Genomic DNA, 27,772 nt, shown 5'->3' on the forward strand with positions numbered 1-27,772 from the left:
AGGGTCATGGGTCAGGCTCAAACCCATGGCCGCTGCAGCAAGGCCCAAGTGGCAAATGAGCAGTCTCAATCGCTAATTTGAATTCTTCTTCAATACAACGTGTTTATTTCTTTAAATAATGGTCCCATTTACAGGAAAGTAGACGATAAAGCAGGATATGCTTTAGGGCGTGGCCACCGTGTGATTGACAGACTGCTGTGTAGGTATAAAAATGTATTGGATGTATCAAAAGTAAAAATACTCACTATACAACAAAAGGCTTCGCAGCCTTTGTAGGTGGGAAACTAAACTGAGATTAAAAAAAAAAACAAGTCAGAGATTGTTGAGGGTCTCAAAGAATAAAAAAAAAAAGAGAGGCTGAAAAAAACAAGCATTAGCTGAACAGGAGATGTGTCAGGAATAAAAATTACATCAAACCAGAAATTCAGCTGAGGGGGGAATGCAAAATGGACTCCCACTCAGCGAGGAAACGGTGCGTCTCACATCTATCACATCTATTATCCGTCTAAAATGTTACATAACTACTAAAGGAGACGGGAGTGGGTTTCACTTTTTTAATGCGTTGTTCAGTTTCGGCTCAAGGACCAGCACTTAACAGATGATTTCAAATAGAGCATGCAAACTCCAAATAACAATTGGTTATTTTCCTAATAAAACACACACACACCTGAATTCAGGAGACAGGAGTTAATAATCCAGTGCAGGTTATGTCTTTTCAGTTCATTTGACTTTTTGTGTGTTTTGCGACTGGCCTTTAGCTGCTACTCTCGCCACTTTGATACAGACGCAGCAGATGAAGTTTAAAGCCTCATTGGTCAAGATTGCCACACAACCCTTTGACACAGAATTGCTGCTCTGGCATTTAGCGGGGGGCATATGAGCGTAATCATTATGCAGAGGTGTCCGACAGCAAAAGCAGAGAGCAGCGAGGTCCAGCCGTATTTCATTAGGTTTCCGGATGCAACAGAGGGTCTCATTAACATGCATGGCCACAGGTTGTTGTTACCCTCTTCCTCTCCGTGTGTGTGTGTGTGTGTGTGTGTGTGTGTGTGTGTGTGTGTGTGTGTGTGTGTGTGTCTGTGTCTGTGTCTGTGTCTGTGTCTGTGTGTCTGTGTCTGTGTGTCTGTGTGTGTGTGTGTGTGTGTGTGTGTGTGTGTGTGTGTGTCTGTGTGTCTGTGTGTCTGTGTGTCTGTGTGTCTGTGTGTGTGTGTGTCTGTGTGTCTGTGTGTGTGTGTGTCTGTGTGTCTGTGTGTGTCTGTGCGTGCGTGCGTGCGTGCGTGTGTGTGTCTGGAGCACAGTTTCAGTCCGACAGCCTCAACAGCAACTGACTCACTCTTATTAGGCTTAAGCTAGTCCGCAGTTGTCCAGTTGTTCTGCTACGCTTGCCTGGCTCGCAGACCGCAGGGATTCAAGTCCTTGCTCTCAATTCAAACAGTAATTGATACAAGTTTGATGGATGACATGAAGACGAGAGGATGTTTACAACAACAGATGAACAGCAGATACTCCGGAGATTAGAGGACATTTCCTCATGTTCTTATATGTAAACATATCAAGTTCTCATCTGAGTTTCACAGGATGACACAATGCCTTATTAGTTTTTATTATTCATAATTAATTAACTGCAGGCTGTCAAACAAAGTGGATATTGGCTTCAAAGACTGTGAATCATTGAAAGCTTTCTCAGATTTTTTACCTTCTCTACTTGTGCTTTGATCAGACAGTTTGGGTTTGTGTCATGTTTTAAATAAAAAATGTTGATTAGTGCGGCGTTAAGATGAGAAAAACATCTTTTCCTGCACTTTTGGATGAAGTATGTACAACATATATAGTGTATGTTCATCAGGCCTCCATAAATACTTTGCAACAGCTCCATAAAGATTAGTCATTGATCTGTTACGTTCCTTTTCCTGAAGGGAACTCACTGCACCACTGTGGCTCATTCTCTTGTGTTTTCATTAAACTGGGTTACTGGGCAATAAATAAATGCGGTATGCTTTTTCCTTCCCCTTTCTTTCAAAGTTACATAAGCAGCATTCAGAGTATTGGGACTCTAAGGCATCATTACTGTCAGACGGGTCATTGTGCTGCCAGCATTGTAAAAGAGTATGACGTCAGCCCAGCCTGGCCCAGTGGGCTTTATATAGCGCAGCACCCTATCTGCTGCTATATGTAAACACAGATTCCCTGAAAAAAAAAAAGTGTTATGTTATTGCTGCGAGGCAAGGAGCGGGAAGCGAAGCAAAGAGGAGAAATGGAAGGCAGCGCAAACGCAGTCCCCTTTTTTCTAGGTCTAATCCCTCTTAGTAGGGGAGCGATAAGCATGTTTTGACTTAGCCCCAAATTTCCTGTTGTTTATGCATCCTTTGCCAAACCACGTGGATCCCTGTAGAGTCGGATAATCTTAGTGATGCCAGTTTGGCAGAGCTGCAAATATACCGCTGCCTCCTGGCCCAGGTCGGATCACAACAGCGGGGTGGAAAACAGAATGGCTCTCTGTGTCTCTTTGCCTTAATTTTTTCACTCTGTCTGTTCATCTTTGTGTAAGCTTTTGCCCACAGATAGGAATCTGTCGGAGCTGGTGGCTTTGTTGACGTACACCTCTCTTTCCTCTCTGATGCTCACGAGCTGTTTGCTTGCAGAGGAGATGGAGATTGGCGCAATCACAGCTCAGGACGAAGCCTATTTACCCAGAAAAAAAAAAACCACCCCAACGTTAAACACGAGTGTCACAAGGAGCCAATTCCTCACTGGTGTGAGAGGAAAAGCCTCTTAATCTTGCTGCAATTTCCCACCAAAGCCTTTTTCTGGGTTTGAGGCGTTATCAGCTAGGTTATGAAACTCCTCCATGTAAAGTGGGCCACGCGGCTAAAAGACAGTAACTGTCAGTGAAGTGAGGCTGCCCATTATATCATTATGTGCTTCACCATCTGGAAAGACGACCCTTCACCTTCTGCATGCTTCCTCTGTCTTCCTCACACTTCCTGCCGATGCAGAGCGAGACAAGAGGGGGTCCGCTAACATGTGCAGCACACATGACATCTGCTGCTCTAAAGTCCTGGTGCTGCTGTGTTTCTGAGTCATGCAAAGCAATCGCACTCAAAATAATTCAGATTGACTGTGCAACTGTGACTAATTTGGCTTGCATAGTGTGACACCTGAGGTTTTCCAATCACGCCAACAATGCTATTTAATTCTAATTGTGTGGCTCTGTGTAACAGATTTCAATCGTTTTGTGCAAAATGTGCTTGTTTTGGCTTCATGCTCTTAAACTGGATGAGGCATAATAATTATTGCTTTTCTCCATTAACAGCAGTGAGAAACAGAAGCTGCTGAAGACTGTAGCTGAAGTAGGAACACAGCAGTGTTACATTACCAATCACGTACACTGGGCATGCACGAGCCAGTGTAAACAGGAAGCAGGTTGTCTTCTCTGCAGTTGATGAAAAAAACACACTGCAGTGTTAAAATGCAGAATTTAACTCCTAAACAGCTGCTAGCAAAAACAGCAAGGTCGGTGACGTTGTGTTGTATTGACCACTGGTAGTCGAGGCAGATAAGACCCAATCAGGGAGTCACTGTGGGTGTATATGTCATCATTTCCAATGGTGTCGATTTCAAAAACTCTGGAGTAGAGTGAACGGTAGGCGAAAACGAAGCAAAAGAGATGCGTTTTTAAAACGAAAACGTAGCAGTGTGGACGTAGCACGAGTCCTGATTCTGTAACCCCAGTAATGTGGTGTTCACAGCTGGGATGCACATTAGAAAGGATCATGCTGACCACAAGTCAGTTGTAAGTGGGGTCCTGATTTCCTAATGGGGCTTCCAAAAACAAACCAAAAGAAGTCAACGGGAGAAATCATTATAACAATATAATAAATACAAATAATAAATTTTGGCCACACACCTGTCTGAGCCGCTGCGCTGGAGGGGAAATCTATCAGCTATACAGAAAATAACCTGGGTTACAGTCCCTGAACCGCATGAGTCTGTGCATGCACATCGGCCACATGCTGTACCAGCCACTACCACAAGTACATTCTCAACCTGTGGGAAACAGTAAAAAAAATGTCATTGTTAACAATGGAGTCGGAGTCCTCTAACGGGACAGGATGGGAGAGGAATCATTCCTCCAGGATTGGGACGGGATAGAAGTATTTTTGTGGGAGTGGGACGGGACAGGAGTGAAAATCCACTCCCGTGTCACCCTCCAGCCCACACAGGTGATCAGTGAGAGCCTGAGAGCAGGACATTGTTACCGGTGTACGCACCCGCAGGCGATGGGGAATGTTGGCACCACAGAGCCTGTGAGCAGAAGAAACAGCTGACACTACAGCAGCCGTACTGCAGCAGGAAAAAATAAAACCAGCATTACCAGACAAAACCAAGGTGAAATGTTTGGGGACAGTGAGGAGAGAAACAGGCATCATCCTCTGCTGTTAGAGCTGACATCAGGTTACAGCTGTGAGCCTGGGAGCGTGTCACATGTCAGCACAAGTTTACTTCAATGATTTACTGCACTGGCTTCATGAACCAGGTGCTTTTAAAATGAATCCAACTGTAAACACTGTCAGAAACCCAGAAGTTACATTTCTGTCAGTGGTCAGCAAACTGACGTAGGCCACTTTTATAAAACCATTACATCATGTTATACAGAGGTATCAGATGACGTTAGATGATGATTATTATTATTATTATTATTATTATTATTGTGTAGTGCTTGTCACAGTGGGAGAATTAGTGAAAGTACTTCCAGAACACCAGCAATAAAACTGGGGAAAATGCCACGTTTCATATTTCACATCTACCTTTTAATAACTTCTCTCAAAGTACTATTTGTTTTTTGGATATCAAATGTTTTCACCTTCATTCATCAGAAAAGGTAATGCATGTCTGCAGTGACACAAGGTGAATACATTGGGGTTTTCAGACAATAGTTGAGAGACAATGTGGTAGTTGTAGTTGTGTGTAGATGTAGTTTTCTATCATCACCTCAGTCTCCTGTTTTGACCCCAACTGGTCTTGGTCTTGGTCAGCAGTCGTGTGTGTGTGTGTGTGTGTGTGTGTGTGTGTGTGTGTGTGTGTGTTTTACAGATGTGCAAGAATATGTTATTCTATCATTAATATAATTTTATCATATTTTTAGCAAATAATGGAATAAATTGTCAGTGATGTTGTTTCCTGTTCCTACCACGTTTCAAAATATCCAAATATATATTCAAAGGCTGGACTGAGAGACCGAAGTCAAACTACGTCGGCACCAAACAAGCATGAAAACTTGCAATGAGGCAGGAACACATTAGTTCTGCAGCACAGACTTTATATTGTATCACGGTTCATCTGAACAACAGTCAGACAGTATGATGAATATTGAATCGGTTTTGTCGAGTCTGTGTTGACTTGGTCTTGACTCAGTGAAAGTGCTTGGACTTACTGTACAGAAGTCTTGAATATGGCCCTGCAGATGACTTTGGTGGCACAAGGCATAAATCCATAATTATTCATAATTATTCAAGTTTCCCCTAAGCAATGCTGTTTGAGTCTGACGATCCCCTACAGAAAATAAGTTACTAATAGTTGTGCCTTCACAAAAGTGAGTTTTAACCAGTTTAAGAACTGAGCTGCTGAGAGCTACGTCAGTGCTGTTTAGAAACGATGGCTTATAAATGCGACTTTTGTCTTTCCAGCAGCTGCTTTTCTTCGTTGCGCTGCGTTGTCTCATTTCGCTGCGACTGCTTGACTGTTGATAAGTAGAATCTGGACTGGACTGTATCTTTCACTGCAAACTCCTGACAAGACACGCATGTGAAGATGGGCGTCATAAATAAACTGGCATGTGATTGAACTCTGCTCTCATGCTATTAAAAAAACATTAATGAACTGCGCACGCATATATACACACACACACACACACACACACACACACACAGCATGTATCTAATGCTTACACATACAAAGACACACAAATTGTCCTTCTGTTCACCCGTTTGTTTCCATCTTTCTTTGTGAGACAAACACATTGATTCTGTCCCTTCCTTCTCATTTGATCCCACACACACACACACACACACACACACACACACACACACACTCATTCTGTTTTGAAAGCGTTTGGTCTTGTAGCTCAGTGAAACAGAGCTAGATGAGGGGCTGCTGCTCTACTGATGAGACAGTAATTAGTACTAAGTCCTAAGGGAGTGGAGATAGACTTCACACAGCTTGACACTCCCTCTTTCGCTCTCTCTCTCTCTCTCTCTCTCTCTATCTCTGTCTCTCTGTCTGTCTCTCTCTCGTCCTCCACAGCCTTTAACGGCAGCTGCAGGTCTCTACCTCTTACTCATTCTCCAACCTCATTATGTGCCATCTAAACAAACAGCTTCCTCAAAATAGTCATTAGCACAATCTGGCATATATAGCCAACTTTATCTGCCTGTGTTGAGCTTTGTGAAAACTTCCACTGTGTGTAATTCTGTAAAGAAAAGATAGAGAAAGAGAAAAATCTGTACTTTATATATAATTTTTTTTTAAAGAACGCAGTCCATTAGGAGCTTTTTTGGAGTTAGTGAATGTGGAAAATAGTTACTGAGTGTGTGTTTTTCTTTTAACTGAATAGACTTTAGGGAGCACTTCTGTGAAGCAGAACATCATTTCTCCTGGTGTTTATTCATGGCTCAGCCTGCTCTGTTTGCCTCCCTCTCCACACCGTTTGGGTGTGTTCGGTTCTGAAGGAACACACACACACACACACACACACACACACACACACACACACACACACACACACACACACACGGTGATGGACAGCATTTCCATAGAGATTATGCATTTTCATTAGCCAGTTAGACACTATGTCATGTGTGCTGCTGTGGACCATCAGGGGATGGGCACTTGGGTGAAATGGCCAGAAAGATTCTGTTCGCTTCAGCAGTTTTGCTGGAATGATTGAAAGTGTGTGCGAAGGAGCCGAGTTCTGGGAACCTTGTATTGCTGTTTCAGGACTTTTGCAGACTATAGATAGATAACATTTCATGAGCCATCTTTCTTCTTCTTTTTTTTTTACTCTAAGTTTTTACTGGAGTGCCCAAGTATGATCTTGTTTTTTTTTTTTTATATAGCTGCTCTCTGTTATGATGTGTTTGTGTGTCAGTGTGTTAATGTATCTGAGTGCATTTTGCCCGTAAATGTGTGGGGGCGTGTACAGTAAGTGGCTAGACCTCCTGCTGAGTGTTTTGGGATTACCTGTTCAGATTAGCCCAGTGAACTCGTTTATAAATGTTGCAAATCCAAGCCCAGGATCTTGTCATCCCTTTAATAGGCTTTGGCTTGTTCTTTTAGGCAGATTTGATTTGACCTAGCTGAGCCAGCCATTACCTTTTGATTCTTTTTACATAAGCAGTCTACTTTTGAAGACTTTTACTTGAACAGTGAATGTGTAACTTATTCTACACGGTGGCATTTGATTTTAGGAATGCTGTTTTGTATCATCTGCCAATAGCATTGAAAACTACTATACAGAGAGTTGATTGCTAAATGTATGATAAATAGACCTGCACCACTTGTGTAAATGAAGCCACATTCACACAGGGCTTTTTCCTACACACATAGCACTTTTCTACCATACACGCTCATTCACACAAATGACAGATCAAGGGCAATTTGGGGTTCAACATCTTGCCCAAGGACACTTCGAAAAGAGGGATGGAGAAGCTGGGAATCGAACCACCGACCTTCCGATTGGCTCTACATCCTCTCCTTTGGTTCAGGAGATTATGTATACACTGTATTGCTATTGTATAAAAGTCATCGTCATTTGATAAAAGTAATGAGGTTGTTTATTAGCCACACAACCAAGGCCGGTGGAATTTTTGTTCAGTACAGTGTGTTATACTCCACACAGCACAAATACATATATAGACAGTAACAGGCAAGTGCACGCATTATCAGACGGACAGACGGCAGCCAATAGGGTAAAGCATGTCAGTGATGTGGGAGGGGCTAGAGGGAGGAGCACAGAGTCCTCATGGCTGTTGGTGAAGCCTTTGGTTTTAGTGGACAGTGACCTGTAGCACCTCCCTGAGGGAAGGAGCTGGAAGAGGTGATGAGCAGGATGTGAGGGGGTCGGAGATGATCTTCTTTTGCTCGCTTCACAGTTCTGTGAGTGTGTAGCGACTCAAGTGAGGGAAGTGGTTTGCCAGTGATTTTGGAAGCGTCGTTAACAATCTGCTGTAGTTTGACTTCATGAGAATCTTTAGCCTTATAACTTGGTGTAACCTGGCTTTAAGCTTTTCAACCAAGAGGAGGAGAACAGGAAGTCACAGTAATCCAGACTGGATAAAATAAAAGCTTTTCCACCACCACAGACGACCATATATCTGCCCCAGTGTTTGTTCTTCAGGTTGTTACTCACTGAGATTTATGTCTCCACCAAGTCCTGACAGTAGCTCTGGTCCCCTGCTGTCCTCCAGTACCACCCCCACCCACCCACCCACCACCCCTTCATCCGTTTCCCTCTGTAGAGCCGTCTCTGCACTGGGCGGCAGAGCGATGTTAATAAATTCCCCCTTAACAAGGATGTGATTAGCCTATTGATTCTTTCCCCCCCAACTTCCTTGCCGCTGCAAAAATTGTCTTTCACGGTTCCACTTCTGTGACGCAGAACATTGACAACGACAAAGCTTCAGGTGCAGATCCGCTTTGATTCGGCGGGCCCTGAACAGTGAGGGTCACGCAACGTTTCCCATCCCACCGTGTATTCACCACAGCGTTCACACGCAGGATAGTTTTCAGTCGCATTAACACAGCAGTGACGTGTTCTGTTTGTTCCCCTGCAGACTGAAGAAGAAGTCTCAGTCGGTGGATATCGCCAGTCAAGGTTTCTCCCCGACTCTGGTGCCAGCCTCGCCCCTCAACAAGGCTGCACCACCTGTTGCCAAGACAACCACCGTCCTCGCGGTGCAGGAAAACAACACTACCAACTCCCAGCGCCGCAGCCCCCGGTGTGGTGAGCTGAAGAGAGGCTACACAATAGGTAAATGACATTGGGAGGGCGGGGTTGTGGTCCATCTGTTTGTGCAGCAACTGATGAAATAAAATCTACGAGATCATAATTTAAAAATGTATTTAAGCATATTTTTCATCCCTACCATCATTTTCCCAGGGAATCAAACCAACAACCATCCATTATATCACCATATGTCTAAACTGTAGGCAAACTGTTGATGCAGGAAAAATATCCACAAAGTCCCATTTTAATCATATTTTTTTTCTTATAATATATTATTACATTAATTCCACCTGCGTGTCTCGATATTATCTGCCTTTGCTTCTTTTTCAGTGTATTCACCCGAACATTTAATCAGGTTTAAATGTCCTGTTATTACATTATCCTGCAGTTATTACATTATCAGTTGCTGCCAGGTTTTCTTTCTCTGTGTATGTGGGTGTGCGGATGTTTGAACGTTACGCACTTTCTGATCTGTCGACATGAACTTCTCACCCGGGGAAACTTCCACCGTGTCAAATCCACGACGGGCTCACCCCGTTTCTCAACCTTTACTTCATTTCCTGCCAACAAAACTTTAATTACGTGGCTCTGATTAGATTTACTCTCGTGATGGATCCTACTGTCTGCTGCGGGTCTATTTCTGTGTCGGAGGGTAGGTTGCTGCAGTGAGAGTAAGTACACTTCAGGGAGCTGACTTCCCACACATGATGAAATGAGTTTGAGATAAACTAATTCCAAACTCATAAATGCGATGCGTCTCTGTTCACTTCATTGATGTGATTCGGTTTGCAGGCTGCTCGGCTCAAGGTTAGAAAGAGGGAAAAAGTAGGTAAACAGGACTTTTAAGTGCAGCTGACAGGTCATCCGCAAGATCTTTATTTTTGACTGATTCCTTTTGTATTTGTAGTGATATGGTTGGTGCTTGTTGCTGCTCTCTGACTTCTTACTTCTTTATTCTGACTTCCTTATTTCATTTACTGTAGATGTAGTTTATTGACATGCAGATTTATTCCAGATGTAATGCTGTTGTTGCTGCTCGGTTTTCTTTTGCCACAGACTCTTTGCAAATACAAAAGTTTTATGAACTTCTATGAGTGGAATCATTGCTGTGTCACTGTGTCATTGTTACCCAGGAGAAAGAGTGACATTAATCAAAGTTTCCACAGAAAGTTTCCATGCATGTCAGGCTGACTCTCAGGGCATCGTGTAGACAAACACTCACAAGGCATTTAGAGTTATATTTTGTATTTAATGTAACGGAGCAGATGTCTTGGGAATGAAAAGTTCTTTTCAGTGATATCTTGGTACATAGAGCATATAGCTACAGTACATGTGATAAATTCATATAGTGTGGAAAAGGGAAAGTGATGATGACCGATGTAAACATGTAAAACATGGAAAGGGTCGGCAAGGAGAGAGAATATGAGCGCGTGCAAGGAAAGGAATAATGAAGCATATAAAAGAGAGTAAAGGTGGAGTAAGCATAGCCAGTTATAGGGTCCGTCGTGATGAATAACACGGACAACAAAGTGAGTGTTGACATTTAAATACCTCATGTGTGGCACTTATTATCACCTGGCAGAGGAGAGAACATGGACTGTGTTTCCTCGTCAGCTCACACTGTAATACTGTAAGGAGACGACGTGTGGACACAGATTTTCTCCACGTTTGTTTGTCCGTGTGTCATTTAAGTCAAATTGACACAATTTACAAAATTATTACAAATGAACGAAGAAGAGTACACATGGCGTGACATGGACTGACAGATAACTCACTGATTGGACAGTTTTGGTGATGTCAGCACCACATGTGGAGAAATTAAATTCAGGTTCCTGACAGTAAATCATGCTGCACTTTACTGAACCTGATGTGTTTATTTCACCGTCGCACCAGCGGCGGTCAGGAACAGAGGCATTATGTTTTCAGGTTGTCACTCCATCTTTCCCATTCTCGTAAACACGATATCTCAATAAGACCTTGAGGGAATTTCTTCAAGTTTGACTCAAACTGATTAAATTTTGGTTTGCAAAGGTCAAAGGTCACTGTGAGCTCACAAAACACATTGCTGGCTATCCCTCACGATTTCATACACTAATTATGACACAACACAAATGTTTTAATAGCTTAAAATGATTGAGTGAAGTGATGACATTTTATATATAAAAGGCCAAACGTCACTGTGATGACATCATCATGTTCTGCAAAATCACTTCTGGCCATTATTCAGTGCTGTAACACAGAGAGCTGATGAAAACATAACTGGTTATGAGCGTCAGACTGCATCTGGAGCTCATGGGTCATAAATGATGATGGACAAAGTAAGGGGCAAGGCCGGTGTAGTTACTGTGTTTCATTAACTCACTTTTTAATCAGAGAGAGCCAAATAACACCTCTGTTTAAACTGCTATTACCTATGATTAGTCAGAGAAAATGCCTGCATGTGCTGACATGCACAAGTGTTTCCATGGCTACTAAATGATCTTGCATAATTATATAATAATAATACTGCATAATAAGATGGCTGCATAATAAGATGGCTTCCCTGACGGTTCACACTCAGCAGGTTGATGTAATAATAGTGTAGTTTGATCAACAGCTTTAGGTGTGATAGCACCTTAAGACACACAAATACCGTTTTAGTTATTGAATTTGAGCTGGTCGTGACTTCAGTGCGTTTTACACTTAAGTGAAGGTAAAAAGTGGCATCAAGATGGATAGCTGTTACTTAAAGCATCACAGGTGAGTTTATGCTGATCCATCAACTTATTTTCCATTAGACGCTCTTGCAGCTCCCTTAATAGAGTCCTTGCTAAATTTGAATTTCCCTGCGTGTCCTTGAGCACAGAGTGTGTGATTAGTCATGTAAATCAGTGCAGCAGCTTAAAACTCTGCAGCAGCGGCTGTTCTGAAGGGAAAGGCCACTGCTGGGGTGGCTCGTGTCGAAGGGGGTCACAGAGTCAAGAGTGGGTGAGGGCGTGTCATTCTTCTTGTGTGTCTGCGGGTGTCACGCTCTGATAAGCTTTCTACAGAGTCATCATGTATCGACTCTGCTCCTCAGGCCAGGGATCGACTGGAGAACAGATTGATCCGCGGTCGTCCGTATCAGTTCAGCCGACGATAATCAATAAAGGAAATTGTGGGATAAAAGCCGGGCAGGACAGGAGGACTGACTGTTGATATTTCAGCCCGCTCTTATCCATCCGACGGCCATCATGGGCTCCTTTTTAAAAAGCGCTGGGTCAGAAGTCACAGTCAGTCAGTCATTAAATGAAGCGTGACTGTGACTTGTGCTTTTACGGCTTTTAACTACAGAGTAACAAATTGTACAAACCTGAGTCATAGCAGCTAATCACGTGCTTTAATTAGCGTTGGCCTAGATGAACCACATTCAGAACATGGCTTGAGTCTTCACCATATGACTACAGAAATACTGCATGTGTCAGTCATTCATGTTGTTAATGAGACATTGATTAGTGACTGTCCAGTCTCTGTAGTTCCTGTTTCTAGATGAGCCCTGTAAGCCCGGCCCTGTAGCATTGCTGTATAGTCAAACCCAGGCCTGGCTGCTGCTGCAGGGCTGATCATGCTAATTTATTCTGATGGGATAGTAATAATGTGGCAGGCAGCTTGCTGTGCTGGCTGCCAGGCTTCAGACAGACCAGTCATTAGAGACACAGAGCATTCACCGCCAACACTTTAATAACCCCACCAATGAGTCTCCTACCAGGACCACACCAGCCGCACTTCTCACCTCTGAAGAGAGGCAGTGATTGATATGTTGATGGCGTTCTTACATTAAATGTGCTACATTTCCTCACAGTCGTTGCACCGTCCTCCAACTCACAATGAAGAGGAGGAGAATGTAAACACGTTGTGATGAGTGTCAGTCATCGTTTGGGCTGATGTCAGCGAAGCAAAGACGGGAGGAAACGGGAAAGAAAAAGAGAGAGAGGGGATGGAGGAGGAAAGAAGGGCAATATTTAAACTGTCACAGCAGGTGAGGGTAAAGTCATTCGTCTCATTTGTTCACTCCGGGGTACTCTCGAATCATGTGTTCACATGAAATGTGACGAACAAGGAAATATGGAAATGGATGGAAATAAAGGAATGAAGAAAAAAAGAGGAAAAGAAAGGGAATAGCAAGAAAGGAAGAGAAAGTAGAGGAAAATGGAGGAGAGGAAAGGAGAGGCCCTGATGCCTGCAGCGTTGCCTCCTGAGAGGGTGTGACTCTTGACACCAGCTCTCCCCAGACTCCCAGTGTCTCTATCTGACAGCCTCCGAGTCCCACCGCCACGTCTGACCTTTACATCATTATAGCCGGCCTGTAGCCGCCACTCTGGAGCTCCGAGAGCTCTGAGAGGTACGAGAGCGCCCAACAGGAGATCAACCCGGTGTCTCCACAGCTGTAGACTCATTAAGTGTGACTTTTAGTGTTCCTGCCTACGACGGCTTTCATTACACTGTGTTCTCATTGGATATGTGCTGCTCAAGTGCTCTTCTTACTCTTTGTATCCAAGGCTGAATCATGCTCTCTGTGCCTCTATCTATCTATCTTTCTATCTATCTATCTTTCTATCTATCTATATATATATATTTATATACTGTAAACACAAACAGCACATGTGGGTCTGATTCTGTGTGTGTGTGCACAGACAAGCTAACTGCTTTTAGTTATGACTGTGTTAGATAAACACTTGCAGGCAGGAGCGATGCCACCGTGGCTCCTGTAGATGTCTTTATGTTGGTACAAAGGGGAGAACCTTACATCCCTCCACTGCTTCTTCCCCCATCCAGCTTTTTTTCTGCCATTTTCTCCTCTGCTCCCTCGACCGTTCCCTTCGTTTCCCCCCTCCTCTCTCTTCCTTGTCTCTCACTCTCTCTACCTTGTTATCCTCTAATGTATTTTCAGTGTGTGTGACCGGGGGGTACAGGCAGAAGGGTAATCTGTCTCAAGGACAGACGGACAGCACCAACAGATTGCTACAAACTGTGGCACCAACCTTGGCTGCAGTCTTGAGGAGAGGCATTTTATCACATTATGCTCTTGTCTGACTTATTTCCCCACCTGAGAGGCAGCTGAAGCTTTGCTTTTATACACACGAGAATGAAAGGAGTGTTGGTTTGAAGACGGGACATTTGTGTAAAGAGTTTGGTCTTTTGGAGTTTTTAAGGCATGTACCCAGAATTTGTTCATTTACAACCCCAAAAAAATATTTTTTATTATGTTCTATCAAGATATTTTATATCGTCTGCCTTTAAAGTTTGATCATTTTCAGACAGCCAGATTCTACAACTAGTAAAACTAGAAAATATCAAAGTTTTATTGAAAGAGCTGTATCAGACTTGTTTTCTGGCAAACCAGTCAAATCAATCAGCACCCAATCTGAAGTCTCATCAGAGACCATCATAAATAATGTCCTTTTAACAAGACAAATCTGGTGTGTGTGTGTGTGTGTGTGTGTGTGTGTTGTGTGTGTGTGTGTGTGTGTGTGTGTGTGTGTGTGTGTGTGTGTGTGTGTGTGTGTGTGTGTGTGTGTGTGTGTGTGTGTGTGTGTGTGTGTGTGTGTGTGTGTGTGTGTGTGTGTGTGTGTGTGAGAGATTATTCAGACACTGACTTGCTTGCTACCTCAGTGAGTATTGCATGTCTTGCAGATAGAAGCAGAGGCCTGACTCTGCTAGCGCAGCACTGTATCTGCCGCCCCTGACAGAGGAAATGCTAATAAACAAGGCAGGACCACACATGTTGCTGTACCCTAACGCCCCGAGAGCGGTGGACCCTGCCACCGCCACCTTGTGACTGATTATTCCCCTGTTAGTTATTCATTGGATTTCCACTGCAGGGTCGAAGAGGGGAGAAATCGGTGCTGGGGCAGCAATACACTAACTTGCTCAAGGCTCCCACCAAGCCTTGCTTGAAATGCAGTTTCATGAAAGCGACTCAGAGGCCAGGATTTAATTAGCAGCCATTCAATAGATTGACGGAAGAGTCAGGTTGGGCGTTAAGTGGCTGCTCCTGTTGCTCCTTTACTTCTCATAGTTGCATTTCCGTTGGGGTGTAAACATAGCTGGAGCGTCTGTCCTTGAAAACAGTATTTTCCGGTCTTCAGCAGCAGCTGTATCGTCACAGCATGATATCAAATGAGGAGTTAATCACTATGGCAGTTGACAGTTATAGCCAGCGCTGCAGGCAGTACACCGGTGTTGCTCTCTTCTTTTGGTTTGATGTAATTGTCTCAGGTGGCACGTCTCTTGTGTTTACACATCCGGATCGTAGCCAGAGGTGGCAATTACAACACAAGCCACTGTGAGACCGCCACCGTCTCTCTTGTTTTTTCTGTGGAACTGGGACAACTTACAGATCTGTGACCATTTTCAAAGGGGATGAAAATAATGTGTTTGACCTTGGCGGTCAAGTGTTCTCTGGATGACTTGAATTTTCACTTGCTCAAACTAAAAATGTCAGATGATGTCCTGTCAACATCTACTTCTTCTGCTGGGATGACATTCAGTGCTGAGCCTTGTGACATTTTGGACCAATGATGATAAAAGAGTAGTGATGTTTCCATGTAGCACTGACCATCTGTCAAAGATGCAATTCAAAGCAAAGGGAATTACATGTATGTGACCCCCGTTCTTCCCCAACTAAGTTGTTATACAACTAAAAATAGCAGCATGTCTCAGCTTGTTTTTGCCGGCATCTGTATCTAAGGATCTGGTGAATAACCCTCCTGCACAATCTAACGACTGGCTGCTAATGTGTCCAGTTTTCTTCCATATCGACATACTGCACTTTCACTTGAGTTCAGGTTCATGTCACAGAGACATGTCTCTTTCATGATAATTACCTAATGTGACCAGACCACATCTTGGTGCAGGCATTTTCTTTGATTTCATTTGAGCCCATGAGGCCAGTAGTGCAGTATTTATTAGGGCTCCCAAGCAAAATAAATCCAGTTTGTACAAATAAAAAGTAACATGATTGTTGTTCAAATGAAGTCAGACTAAACCCACAGAGCCTGTCTTAACCCACATTATAGAATTGACATTTTTCTGTCCATCTGCTGCCTCACTCGAGCGGCAAGCTAACAGATCAGCTTTGTCCCAGACCTCTGAATCATTGTCTACATCTCCACCGGTTCATCTGAAGTGAAACAAAATGGTAACTTAATCATTTTTTTCTTAATAGGTTACCGACAGGTTTATTTCGCGGTCATTTTAGAATATAAGCTCCCACACATCCTTCAGAGGCTGCATTTGAAGTCTGATTGTGCCACAGTGGCGCAACTGGGCTGTCCCATTTCGAAGGCTCCTTCAAATGCAGCCGACAAATGTGGCCTTATTTTCCTTGGCAACAAAGGCTAATGGGTGGTTCCTTCATGGCCCAGCCTATCCCAATAATCATTGCTCACCGGTAATGAAAATGATATGGCAGCAAACAACGACAACAGAGAGCCACAGGATTACACTTCTAAATGTATCTGGTTTCAGCTCAGTTCAGCAGCTAACGGTAAAACTGTTTAAAAACCAAGGGTCTTAAAACCTCAAGTTTTAGTGAAAAAAAAAGTTATGCATTGTTAAGGTTGCTAGGCAACAGAAGCAGAGAGCTTTGTGACACGATGGTAAGGGTGGGCACAGCTGGTGACACAAAGCAGAAATCCTCTGCAGGCCAGAACGTCTCATTTTGGAAGCACGTGGCCCCTGATTTGGGACACAGCTATAGTGACCACTGATGCAAATAGATCAGAGCGGAAGTAAACTTCCTGTAACAACCTAGATTACGACTAGATAAGAGATCACATTCTGAATTTTTCCCACATTTTAATAGTAGTTAGAATTTTAAATAAAAATGAACAGCGTTTGTATTCATACAGCTAGATGCTAGCAGGAATGACAATAACTTATTTTCTGCTGTGCACTGTGCTGATTGTTAGAGGCCATGACATCAACTCCAGGATGTCAGTCAGTATAGATTTCTTCTGAAGGGTGTCTTCTGTAAGGATTTGTGGTTGGAAGTGTTGATTTTATGTAAAGTTAAAAGGAAACCATTTAAACATTTCTCAGGCTTGGAAAAAAAAAAAAAACCTAGAAAACATTGTTTAAGTAGAAATTTGCCTTTTTCCTTTTGGACAGAGCATCAACATTTTAACCAGACAAATGGAAATATCCCATTCACTCACTTCCATGCTGTCATTACAGACACTGTGGGACTCAACTGTTAAGTAAACAGGAAGCCGCTCGTCTGTTTTGAAATCCACCTTAAGTGTGAATCGTCCCCACGTTGTGCATCAGTATCAAACCTTTACATGCTCTTCCCAAGTGAACGAGTGAGAACGAGAGAGTGAACGGGGTGAGAGAGAGTGGAAATGAAATGAAAGGAAAGAGAGAGAGAGAGAGAGTAAGAGCTATCCGTCACGCTCTGACAGCAGCACCCACAGCCATGCCATGGCACCTCTGCCAGCAGAGCTGCTTGTGTGCACTGAGATAAGCCCGAGCCTTCTTGCCTTGGCGGGCATAGGCTGGTCACGTAGCACCAGCAGGCAGCTTAGCCCCACCACAAATCCAATGGAGGGTTTTTCTCTCAGCCGCTCTTACTTTCACTTCCTCCCACACAGCCTTTCTCTATCTCTTCCTCACTGTCTGTCTTCCTGTATTTCTCAACGTCTCTGGCTCTTTTCCCTTCCCCTGTGTCTCCATCACTGTTTGACATATTCATTCAAGATCAGTAGTCACACTTCCAAGCAACCACCAACACGCAGTAGGTGGTCACTGGTTGGTGCTTGCTATACAATGTGATTGTGTAGATGTTTGAGGAGGTAAGGGTAGTGGAGAAGAAGAGATTACCTTTTGTTTACAAAATCTGTAATCCGTAAACCGAACCGTTTCACACTGAATAGCATAAAGATAGTGGTCTAAATCTATGAGTGGATAAATAGGCAGTGCTTTGGGAATCAGCCTTATATAACATAGGGTTGGGGTGTGATAGCATTTCATCAAATAAAGTATCTAGATCCAATATCAAATCTAATCCATTCAAATCTTGTTAAATCAAATTAGATAATGTATGAATAACAGTTAAGTTAAGACTCCAGAAACATCTCGTTTTTAGTTACAACCTGAAAATGAGATGAATGTTAGTTAGATTTAAATAGCTGCTTATCATACTCACTTGTAGGACTTAATTTTCACAGACCCCAATGCAGAAATATTAAGTAGATGACAATAATAGAAATTTGATATGATTCTCCTCAAACTGAGGTGATGCAGTCAGTTGCATCAGTCGTTGACGGACTTGTTGGCGTGAGACCTTTCAAATGAAGCTCCTGTATTTCTTCAAAGGGTCAGTGAGTTGTGACCAAGCTGACCAAAAAGTAAAAGTTATTAGAGTCATTTTTTTAGAGGCCTGAATCCAGGACACTAATTTACAAAAAAAAACAGCATTAATTAGATCTCACTGAACAGAGAAGATGCAGAGAGAGGTTTGCCTCTTGCTCGTGGGGCAGCACTGAGTACTGGCGACTCTCTTCGATGCAAAGTATCTAAGGTTTGTTTAAAAAGACGCTGGATTGAAACAAATCTGAAAATGAAAACAGTTGTGGACCCCCTGTAAACGCCTCCTGAGGACGTAAGAGAAAATGCTGCACAGGGTCGTTCTCCACTGTACCGTAATGCATCGCCAGTTTCTTCACAGTAACTTCTACACAAATAACCATCTCTTAGTGGATAAGCAGGGGAATACGTGTGTGTTTTTATTGAGCCTTAAAAACAAACACCTTGAATCATAAAGAGTGAGATACAACACATTCCTGCTTTTTGAGGAAGACAACAATAAAACATCCCACCAACTTACCATCTGGTTTATTGTCCCATATTTATTCTCCCTCATACATGTGACCAACCCTCACTCACAGAGAGCTTAAAAACAATCCAGGTATTTTGCCAACCAGGAGCAGGATCCAAAATTGAACCAGTTGATGGTGCTCCACCTTAATATGACAGAGTTACAGACAATGTAAAGTGTCTGTTAGATTGTGGTGCGACTTGCCAAACCATATCAAACCTGCAGGACTGTCTTCATTCTTACATTAGCAGTAAAGTAGTACTGATCAGGTGTGTCTCCTCAGAAGGTGTCAACTTTCTAAGGAACACTCATTCAATCAGGTCCCTGGTGACATTCAACATCTGACTGATGTTTGTGACATATGGGAGTAGAAACTATCACTACGTACAACCTGCACAGGACTGTGGACAACATCCACACTACAACGGACGGGTGAAGGACGGCCAGATATTTTATTTCTGATTAGATCATGATCTTATAAAATGGTGTCTTACAGTATATTAATCAATTAGAGTATAATTTGGTGTAATAATGTCAAAGTATCGTTTATTTTGTATTTAATATGTAATTATAGGCAGTTTCTAATTGCAGGATAATTAAAGTGTAGCCACTAAAAAGGGTATAACTATATTTGTTTAACGTCTAATAAAGAACATATTATTTTGTCTAATTTGATACAAATTACACCTCGTTACAGCTTATCAGAGTACCCAAAAATAAAGTGCGACCCTACATTTTAGCGCTCACATTTTAAATAACGATACAGGTCATCACACCACCATGTGTTTGTTGTCTAAATGATTGCCTGGCATGAGTCCTGGTCTTATAAGCTAATACATAGTTTACAAGTATTCATAATAGTACATGCACATGGGCCTGGCCCCACACAGACTCGGTATTCTCTGCACAAGAATCTCCACAGTAAATCCTGTGAAAGTGGTGCAGTCTACAGGGTACCATAGTCTACATTGTGCGTTGATAAGAAAAGCCTGACAACGAACGTGCCTCCAGGGCTGCGTTCACACTAAACAGCACTAGAAGCGGCCAAATCTCACTGTTCTTGCAAACCTTAATTGGGATATCTGATGCGTCGGGATTTTCTCTCTGTAAACAAAAAGCATGTGATTTGTTTTGTTCAGGTGTGAAGCGCATGCAATGTTTGCAGCACTCCAGAGGCTGGAAGTTGCCTCTGTGCCTCAGACAGACGGGAGAGTCCTAGTTGTCATGTGTAGATGTTTCAGTTTAATGTCCACACTGCAATATGAGAGAGTTGGACGGCCGCGCAATTACACACACACTTCACAGCAACCCGGGAGCGCTCAGAAACCATTTCCACAAAGGTTAATAGTATGCTTCAGTCATCCTCAGATAGCAATGGAGCAGCTTTGGTTACAGGAGTCGCCTCTGTTTATCCAGGTTTTGACTTTTTCCTCTGCGCTTATTATTCTGAGAGCCCTGTCCACGTTCTTATCCAGACCAGACTAGCTGCTCTGCACAATTTATCACCGCTCTGTGCTGCTGTCTAGAACTTTGTTTTGTTTTTTTCACTCAACCATAAATAATAAGAGATAAAAGGTTATGTAAGTAAAAACAGCAGTATAAAGCAGAGTTTTTTGACACTGAGATGGTTGATTCATGCCGGCCTTGTCTCTGTTTGTAGCCCCAGAAAAAAATGAACATGGTACTGTCTGGTTCCATCAGTCTCATGCTAACCAGGTTACATCCAGAGGAAGAATTAAGGTGAACGTCCGTTTGCTCCCAATCTTCAGTAAAGACGGTTTTATGTTGTAATACTGTAACAAAAGGAGTTGCAGGTCCTGCCACAGGTATTTACAATCTCATGGGAAATATGGCCATCAAGAAATTACAGCAGAGGTCAAGGTTTGTGTTTGCTGTACACACACACACACACACACACACACACACACACACACACACCTGGGATAAGAGAATGAAAATAACTATGATGTTAGCTCTGCCATAATTGTCCTTTAGCTATATTTTGTCTGACATTTGTCATTTCTTAACGTCCCCAGAGACGGTGAATGTATTCTTAAATCAATTCTGTGCTTTTAAGCAGCTCCTGTGTCTTTGTTCTTTTTCTTTTCTTTTTTTCTTACCTTTTTTATATTTATTTATTTTTTTTAGCAGAAGCGAATGATATTAGATGGATTTCAGTAGTGCTTTATATTCACCTGTTTCAAGGGTACCTAATGCAGATTTTCCTCCGCAGCACACTACGCTGTCAAATGCATGAGTCAACAGTGTGTAGCTCTAAATCTCTACACTGACTCACAGCTTGGCCACAGGCGAAGGCCACAGAGATGTGTAGTTACCAAGGCCACTATTTGTTTTTGTTTTTTTACTGTAGACAGCAACAAAAACATTAATGTTTCCTTCTCTAGTGCAAGAAAGCAATATAAGGAAAGCGGCTGAATTTACTACAGTGCTACTGTAAAAGATCTGTTGGTCGGATTTATTGGCCTGCTGGTGTAATTATGTTGACCGGGAGTCTCTTGGTGGCCCTCTTCTCGTTGGGTGCAATTTATAAATGCCACTGAGCTAGTAATCCCACTGTTTCCCCACTTAGTTTGGAAAGGGCTCGAGCCATTCTCTGGCTAAGATTGATTACATATAGCTCAAATGAAGAGTAAGCAGTTTTCTACTGTCGAATGCCAGGACCAGCCCCTGCTATTGATTCATTTCACAGCAGACGGAAAATAAGACCTGCCACTTCACATAACTGTTGATATTTGTTTCCCCTTTACTCATGAATTTATGGGCTGCTATTATTTAAAAACAGCTCTATTTTTGCCTCTGTCTAATGTACATGTGCTGGTGCTGAGGTGAGCTGAGCTGAAATCAGAGCAAACCCTGTTTGTGTGCAATCAGCCAGTGCAAATCAGCATTTCTGAATAAATAAGTCAATGACTCTGAGGAGCAGATAAACCATTACACAGTTATGGATGATATTTACATAACACTTAATTGAATTTGCAGAGACATGGAGTGTCAGTGGAAAGTGACGAGTTGCAGTTGTGTAGATTTGAAATGCAGGCCTCTGCCTAAGTGTCATGTGGATCATTAATAATATTTCTAATTAAAACGAACCTAGCTGTTTCTCTGTCTATAGTCAGTGTGTCATTGCTTGTAGAGATTTTATGTTCAGTTCAGTATCTGTGATGACAACACCCAACAACACAACTTTGTGTCAGTTCTAAAACTTGCTGCAGACTTTACAGCGTATTGAGAGACTCCTCCATCATTGAACCGTCATTCAGACCGAGCAAGTCCATTCATGGCTTTGGAAACAGTTTGAAAACACTCAATAAAACTCAAGGTCCACTTTCTGTACATTTACATTCACTCATTTGGCAGATGCTTCTATCCAAAACGACTCACAAGTGAGGGACATCACTAAAGCTTCCGTGCAGTAGGAGACCAGCTGTAAGTACGAAGTACTACATCTATACGAGGAGGTCAAGTAAGAAAGTGTACTGAAAGCGCATAGAAAGTGCTAGTTAGGCATGTACAACCATGTACTTTCAAGCTTGTTCTTCTGCTTTCAATCATATTTCACGGTCTGCTCATTCTGAGCAAGACCACAAGGTCCATTTACTGTACTGGCTCAGTGAGCACTCCACTCAGCTCTGTTTAAAACCTTGTAAAAAGCTAGTAAGTGCACATTGAGTGAAATTTATATGCCTATAGATTTTCATTAAATGTAAACTATTTGATAAGTTGACTAATCATTAACCTAAGCTATTTATGATCCGTATTTTTCTCTGCAATTGCCAGTCAATGTGTTTACATTCAGTAATTATCTCTCCATATAGTGTGTGCAGTTTATAACCCGTGCTCTCGGATTTGTAAACCATCAGGATGGATTTGCAATTTAAGTCTTTCTTCACAGAACAAGGAATGGAGCATGAATGCAACAAAACACGATATAGCATTAAATCTATCTAGATAAACTGGACTTACTTGGTGGATGTGGTCGCCATAAAAATGCTCCACTCCTTGTTCTCTGAAGAGAGAGGTCGTTTACTAATCTGTGCACACTCTTTGAAAAACTGTCAGCACAGATTACCAATGCCAGAGCGCGGCTTATAAACCATGTGCACAGATTTGTAAACCAAGTGTACAGATTTACACATGGCTCTTCTTTTCTCAGCTGACCCTAGGGGGGGCTCCATATTATTGAAAGAGACATGATTTGAGTGCTGTTGGGTTTAATTTTTGGAGCATCCTTTTTCCTTGTAAGTTTTACTTAATCGGTGGGTGTAGTGACAGAAGATGGGAATGTTGGATCCAAATGGTTGAGCTTCAAACAAACCATGATTACAACTCCCCCCCCCCCCCCCCCCCCCCCCCTTCCTCCTCTAGCTCTTCTTATTAGACGGTGGACGACTTTGTATTGTACATGCTTCAGGGCCACGCTTGCTATGCACCGGTTTATCCAAGAGGAAGAATAGCTGGAGGACAGGATTTAGCCGGCCAGTGCAGTATGCTGTCTACTCCACACGGGTCATTGCTCTGGACATTCAGTGGATGGCGGGGCTCTGGAAGACTATCACAAAGAGGCGTAGCAGCAGAAGCCACATACATCAGGTCTGATTGCCTCCTCCTTCTCTCCACTCTGGCTGCACAAAGTATTACTGGAGGTACAGCTGTGGAGAAACACACAAGCCTTGAAGAGCAAGCAGGCTTTATAGAGGCCTGCTTTGTTTGTGCAGTTGCCTCATCTAAAATGTTGATGCCTTCAATTCTGAGGCACTGTGTAATTATTATTATCATACTGTATTTCTGTGGAGCGATGCAAAACGTTGTTAAGTCATAATACATATATAGTGCATGCTGGGTCACGGCTGTGAGCCTTCAGCGCTCAGACAGTCTCTATGTGAAGCCTCAGACAGACAGACAGACAGACAGACAGACAGACAGACAGACAGACAGACAGACAGACAGACAGACAGACAGACAGACAGACAGACAGACAGACAGACAGACAGACAGACAGACAGACAGACAGACAGACTGACTGACTGACTGACTGACTGACTGACTGACTGACTGACTGACTGACTGACTGACTGACTGACTGACTGACTGACTGACTGACTGACTGACTGACTGACTGACTGACTGACTGACTGACTGACTGACTGACTGACTGACTGACTGACTGATAAACACAGACTTGAAATAAAATTCAAATCTGAAAATACGCTGTGGGTCGCGGTTAGGGGCACATACCGTGAGTGAAATTCAAACCTTTATGATTGCTAACTTTTATCTGTCTGCTGTTTTGAGCTGAGCAGGTAGTGTGCGGTGGGATTTGGGGTTTTCTCACTGAAAACTGCTGTGGCTGAAAACAAAGCAGCAGTGAGCGTGAACCAAAACAGTAACGTGGGCCAGACAAAAATATAAAGCCCCATAAAGCCGAGGAGGGCTGAAGCAAAGGCTAATAAATTGACATGTTTTGCTGGTTTATCTGAATCAGTGCACCAGCAGAAATATAAAAATGACTATTTGTGGTTTTAGAAGGAGTTGCATATGTTTTAGCAGTTTACTGGTAACTTTGGAGAGAGCTAGGCTAGCTGGTTCTACAGTAGTCTAAATGCTAATCTAAGATAGCACATCCCTATGCTAGCTCTGTCTTAATCTTAGTCATGAGAGTGGTATCTGTCTTCTCATCACGCTCTCAAGAAGAAAGAAAGTATTCCCTGAAAAGTGAACTATTCTTTTAACCATCCAAACTTTTTTGTCAATCATCTCTTTTTTCTTTCTCTCCTCCTTTCACCTCTTCCTCTGTGTATACCTAAAGGATTTTATTGACTCTTGCTCTATATATGAGAAAAAAGCTCTCATAAGGAAAAACCTGCCATTTTGAAAAAGTTATAAAGGTGGAACAATCAGTCAGTGAAGAAAAGAACACAGTCAGCTCTTGCTCAGCATCATCTCAGCTCTCCCGTGTGTAATAAAAGACAGTAATAATGCTTATTCTGTAAGCTGCTCTTTCTCAGCACGACATAAATGTATTGACTCGTGTTTTGGTCCCACAGTATAGGATATTTGTTGAAAAGAAAATAGTGAAACAAAAAGTAAACGGTTGACGTAATGTGTGATGGAAGCAAAACAGCTTTTGCAGAATTATTTTTACCCTCAGAGATAGCAACTTCATAACCTGTGTATTGATACCTCGGCAGCATATTTGACTCAAGTTATGTATCATTTACAGAGTCAGGCACAGTTAATTATGCCTTCATCGGGTCCTAATTCACTCATGTTACTCATGTGAACTCCAAAAGGTTGCATCCATTTAACCAAACTAATGTCTCACACCACGAATGATGCAATATGTCCCCGGCTCGTAATTTAACCAACAAATTATCCATCTACTGCATCTCCCGGGGAGACAGATTCATTATCCAATTTAGCACACTTGTGGAACGGAGGATATCAGGTGATAGATGGAGGGTGTCCGGGGTGAAGACAGTTTTACAGCAGATAGAGACAGTGCAGAGCCTCTTACCGTCTTTGTCATATTTAAGACATCCATTTGGTTCTAATTTCCTCCCACAGTGCATTGCTGTAACTAGTTGCGGCCTGACTCTAATGCCCATCGAGGGGAAGAGGCGTATGTAGAGCAATCTTTGTGCTTGTGTTGTAGCAGAGTGATTCATGAGAGGCTTTGTTGGGTAATGATGAAATATATGACTGTGTCTGAGTTTAAAAGAAAGCAATTAACTCCTTTCAAAGAGTTCAGCGCAGATAATAAAGTGGACACTGACATAACAGAGCATTTCTTTGGTTTATTTGTCTGACAATGGCTCAGTCCTGTAGCCTCTCTCTCTGTCTCGCTGTCAGGTTTACAGTGGGCTCAACCTTCAGCACAAGGCTGGGCTTTATTATTTTAATAAATTGCCCTGTATGGAGCGAGCAGTGGTGCGTATCTGATGCATGTCCTTTCCGTTTTCCCTTCCTCCTTCACCCTCTTTGTTTTACGTCCAGCGCTGTTGTGTTTTTCCTCTTTTTTTTCCCCTCTTCTTTTCCTGTACCTGAAATTAAGTGTCTCCTCATCATAAGCAGGACGCACACCGGGGAATAAAATACAATGCATGCACCGAGAGAAAGAGAGGAAGAGTGAAAAGATTGAAGGAGCGAAGACACAGCCCAGCAGATGGATGTGTTCTTCCCGCTAAGCCTGCGGCCATCAGTCGTCGGGGCCACCCAGCCTCTCGGGGCGGCCTCAGACAGCGCAGACACCCACAGAGGATAGATGACCATGAGCGGGGGCAGTGGAAGTGGCGGTGAAAGATAGCCCGCTCAGACGCCACCGCTCATCGATCACCACTAGGCACCCTGTAGAACTGTCCTGAGGGAGAAGACCAGGCAATAACAGCGGGTTGAAATGTTGCGGCAGCAGGTCCATGTCGGACCGGTTGGCGAAACAACACCTCAGCCATCACCTCCTTATTTCCTGTCTCTTCTGGAGGCATTAAGCTGGAATACGGAGGCTTATTTCCACACTCTGACAACATCATGTATTAACTGAATGCGCAGGCTTTCTCTTTGCAGCAAGAATACACTGTATATTCTCTCTTCACTTTACATAACACATTCATAGCAACAAAAGATTCACTTTTTTTAGACGATGTATTTGGCTCCTTTGGACACACTTGGTCGTCAAGTGAATAAAAACTCTTGGCCAGGGTTTCCTGAATTAGTTAAAGGGAAAAACCCAGATACATAAAAGAGCACAATTGGCTGCGACAGGCGGCTTATCTTCTAAAATTAGGACAGTGTTTCTGATGGGATTACGCTGTTTTGCTTGGGTCCCATATTCTTTTCTCATGGCAGTATAATGCTGTGGTAGATGTGTCATTACTGTTATGAGATGTTCCAACCATAGGCCTTGACCTTTTGACTCAATAACAATGAGCCTGTAGGAGCTCTTTGGTAGTAGCTAGGGATGGGATGGGATGGGATGGGAGGTTGCCTTGGAAACAACAACAGTACCCTTACTCCCTCCCTGATCCTCTACAGGCCAGGGCCCAGTGGTGTTCTGGGTAACTTTGAGGCCACTGTTTCACAACACTGGAAAAAAAAAACACATTCAGTGTGAGCATGAAGGTTCTTTACAGTGTCCAAAGCGTTCAACTAAATCTCATGGCCTTTGCCAGCTGATGGAGTCACTGAGTTGTCATGGAGACAGTTTAGTAAAATTACAGTCATGTAAGCCTTTCTTTGTGATCATGGTTGTCCTCATTTCTTTGCATATTGTTTCAACTGGATTATTCGAGATGGACTGAAAACATGTTGGGGGAGGGGGAGAGTCTAACTGGTTCTATGCTTCTTTTTTTTTTTTTTTTTTTTTTAGGGGGCTTTTTTGTGCCTTTATTGATAGTGCAGTAGAGAGAGACAGGAAATGGGGAGGCAGAGAGGGGGAATGACATGCAGGTAAGGGCTTGTCCGATGCGGGACTCGAACCAGAGCCATCTGCAACGAGGACTGTAGCCTCTACACATGGGGCGGATGCTCATCCAACTGAGCAACTCGACGCCCCTGGTTCTATCCTTCTTAACCACTAGACCACCAGGACGGCACCCCCCACCCCCCACTCCCATTGGCAAGAGTGCAAATGTGTTCATCCGTCTCATATGTGTTAACAAGGCAATATTCTAGTGACCTATCAGAGTCGCTTGATTTTTATCACCCTTCACCTGTTGCATGCTGGGATAGGGACCAGCCTCCCTGTGGCCCTGAAAAGGAATAAAGGGGGTGGAGAGAATGGATGAGTAGGTGGAGGTCACACTAGAAGTCTATAGAAAGAAAGATCTCTGCCACTGAAAGTTTGTTCAAAAGTGTTTTTATATTCGTGTCATTCTTGAAATTAAAGAAACAGATGAACATTGTGGGAATGAGAA

General features: G+C 42.9%; 1 protein-coding gene across 4 annotated transcripts in view; it reads left to right on the plus strand.

Annotated features, from left to right (window-relative positions):
* oxr1a (oxidation resistance 1a) overlaps positions 1–27,772 on the plus strand; it is a 159,069-nt gene that overhangs the window by 62,942 nt on the left and 68,355 nt on the right. For all 4 annotated transcript variants that reach the window (XM_056380075.1, XM_056380076.1, XM_056380074.1 and 1 more), the window contains one exon: positions 8,832–9,028. In XM_056380075.1, coding sequence (XP_056236050.1) covers positions 8,832–9,028 — 197 coding nt within the window. The remainder of the gene's footprint in view (positions 1–8,831; positions 9,029–27,772) is intronic.

This window comes from Seriola aureovittata, chromosome 7 (genome assembly GCF_021018895.1).
Source record: "Seriola aureovittata isolate HTS-2021-v1 ecotype China chromosome 7, ASM2101889v1, whole genome shotgun sequence".
Taxonomy (NCBI): Eukaryota; Metazoa; Chordata; class Actinopteri; order Carangiformes; family Carangidae; genus Seriola; species Seriola aureovittata.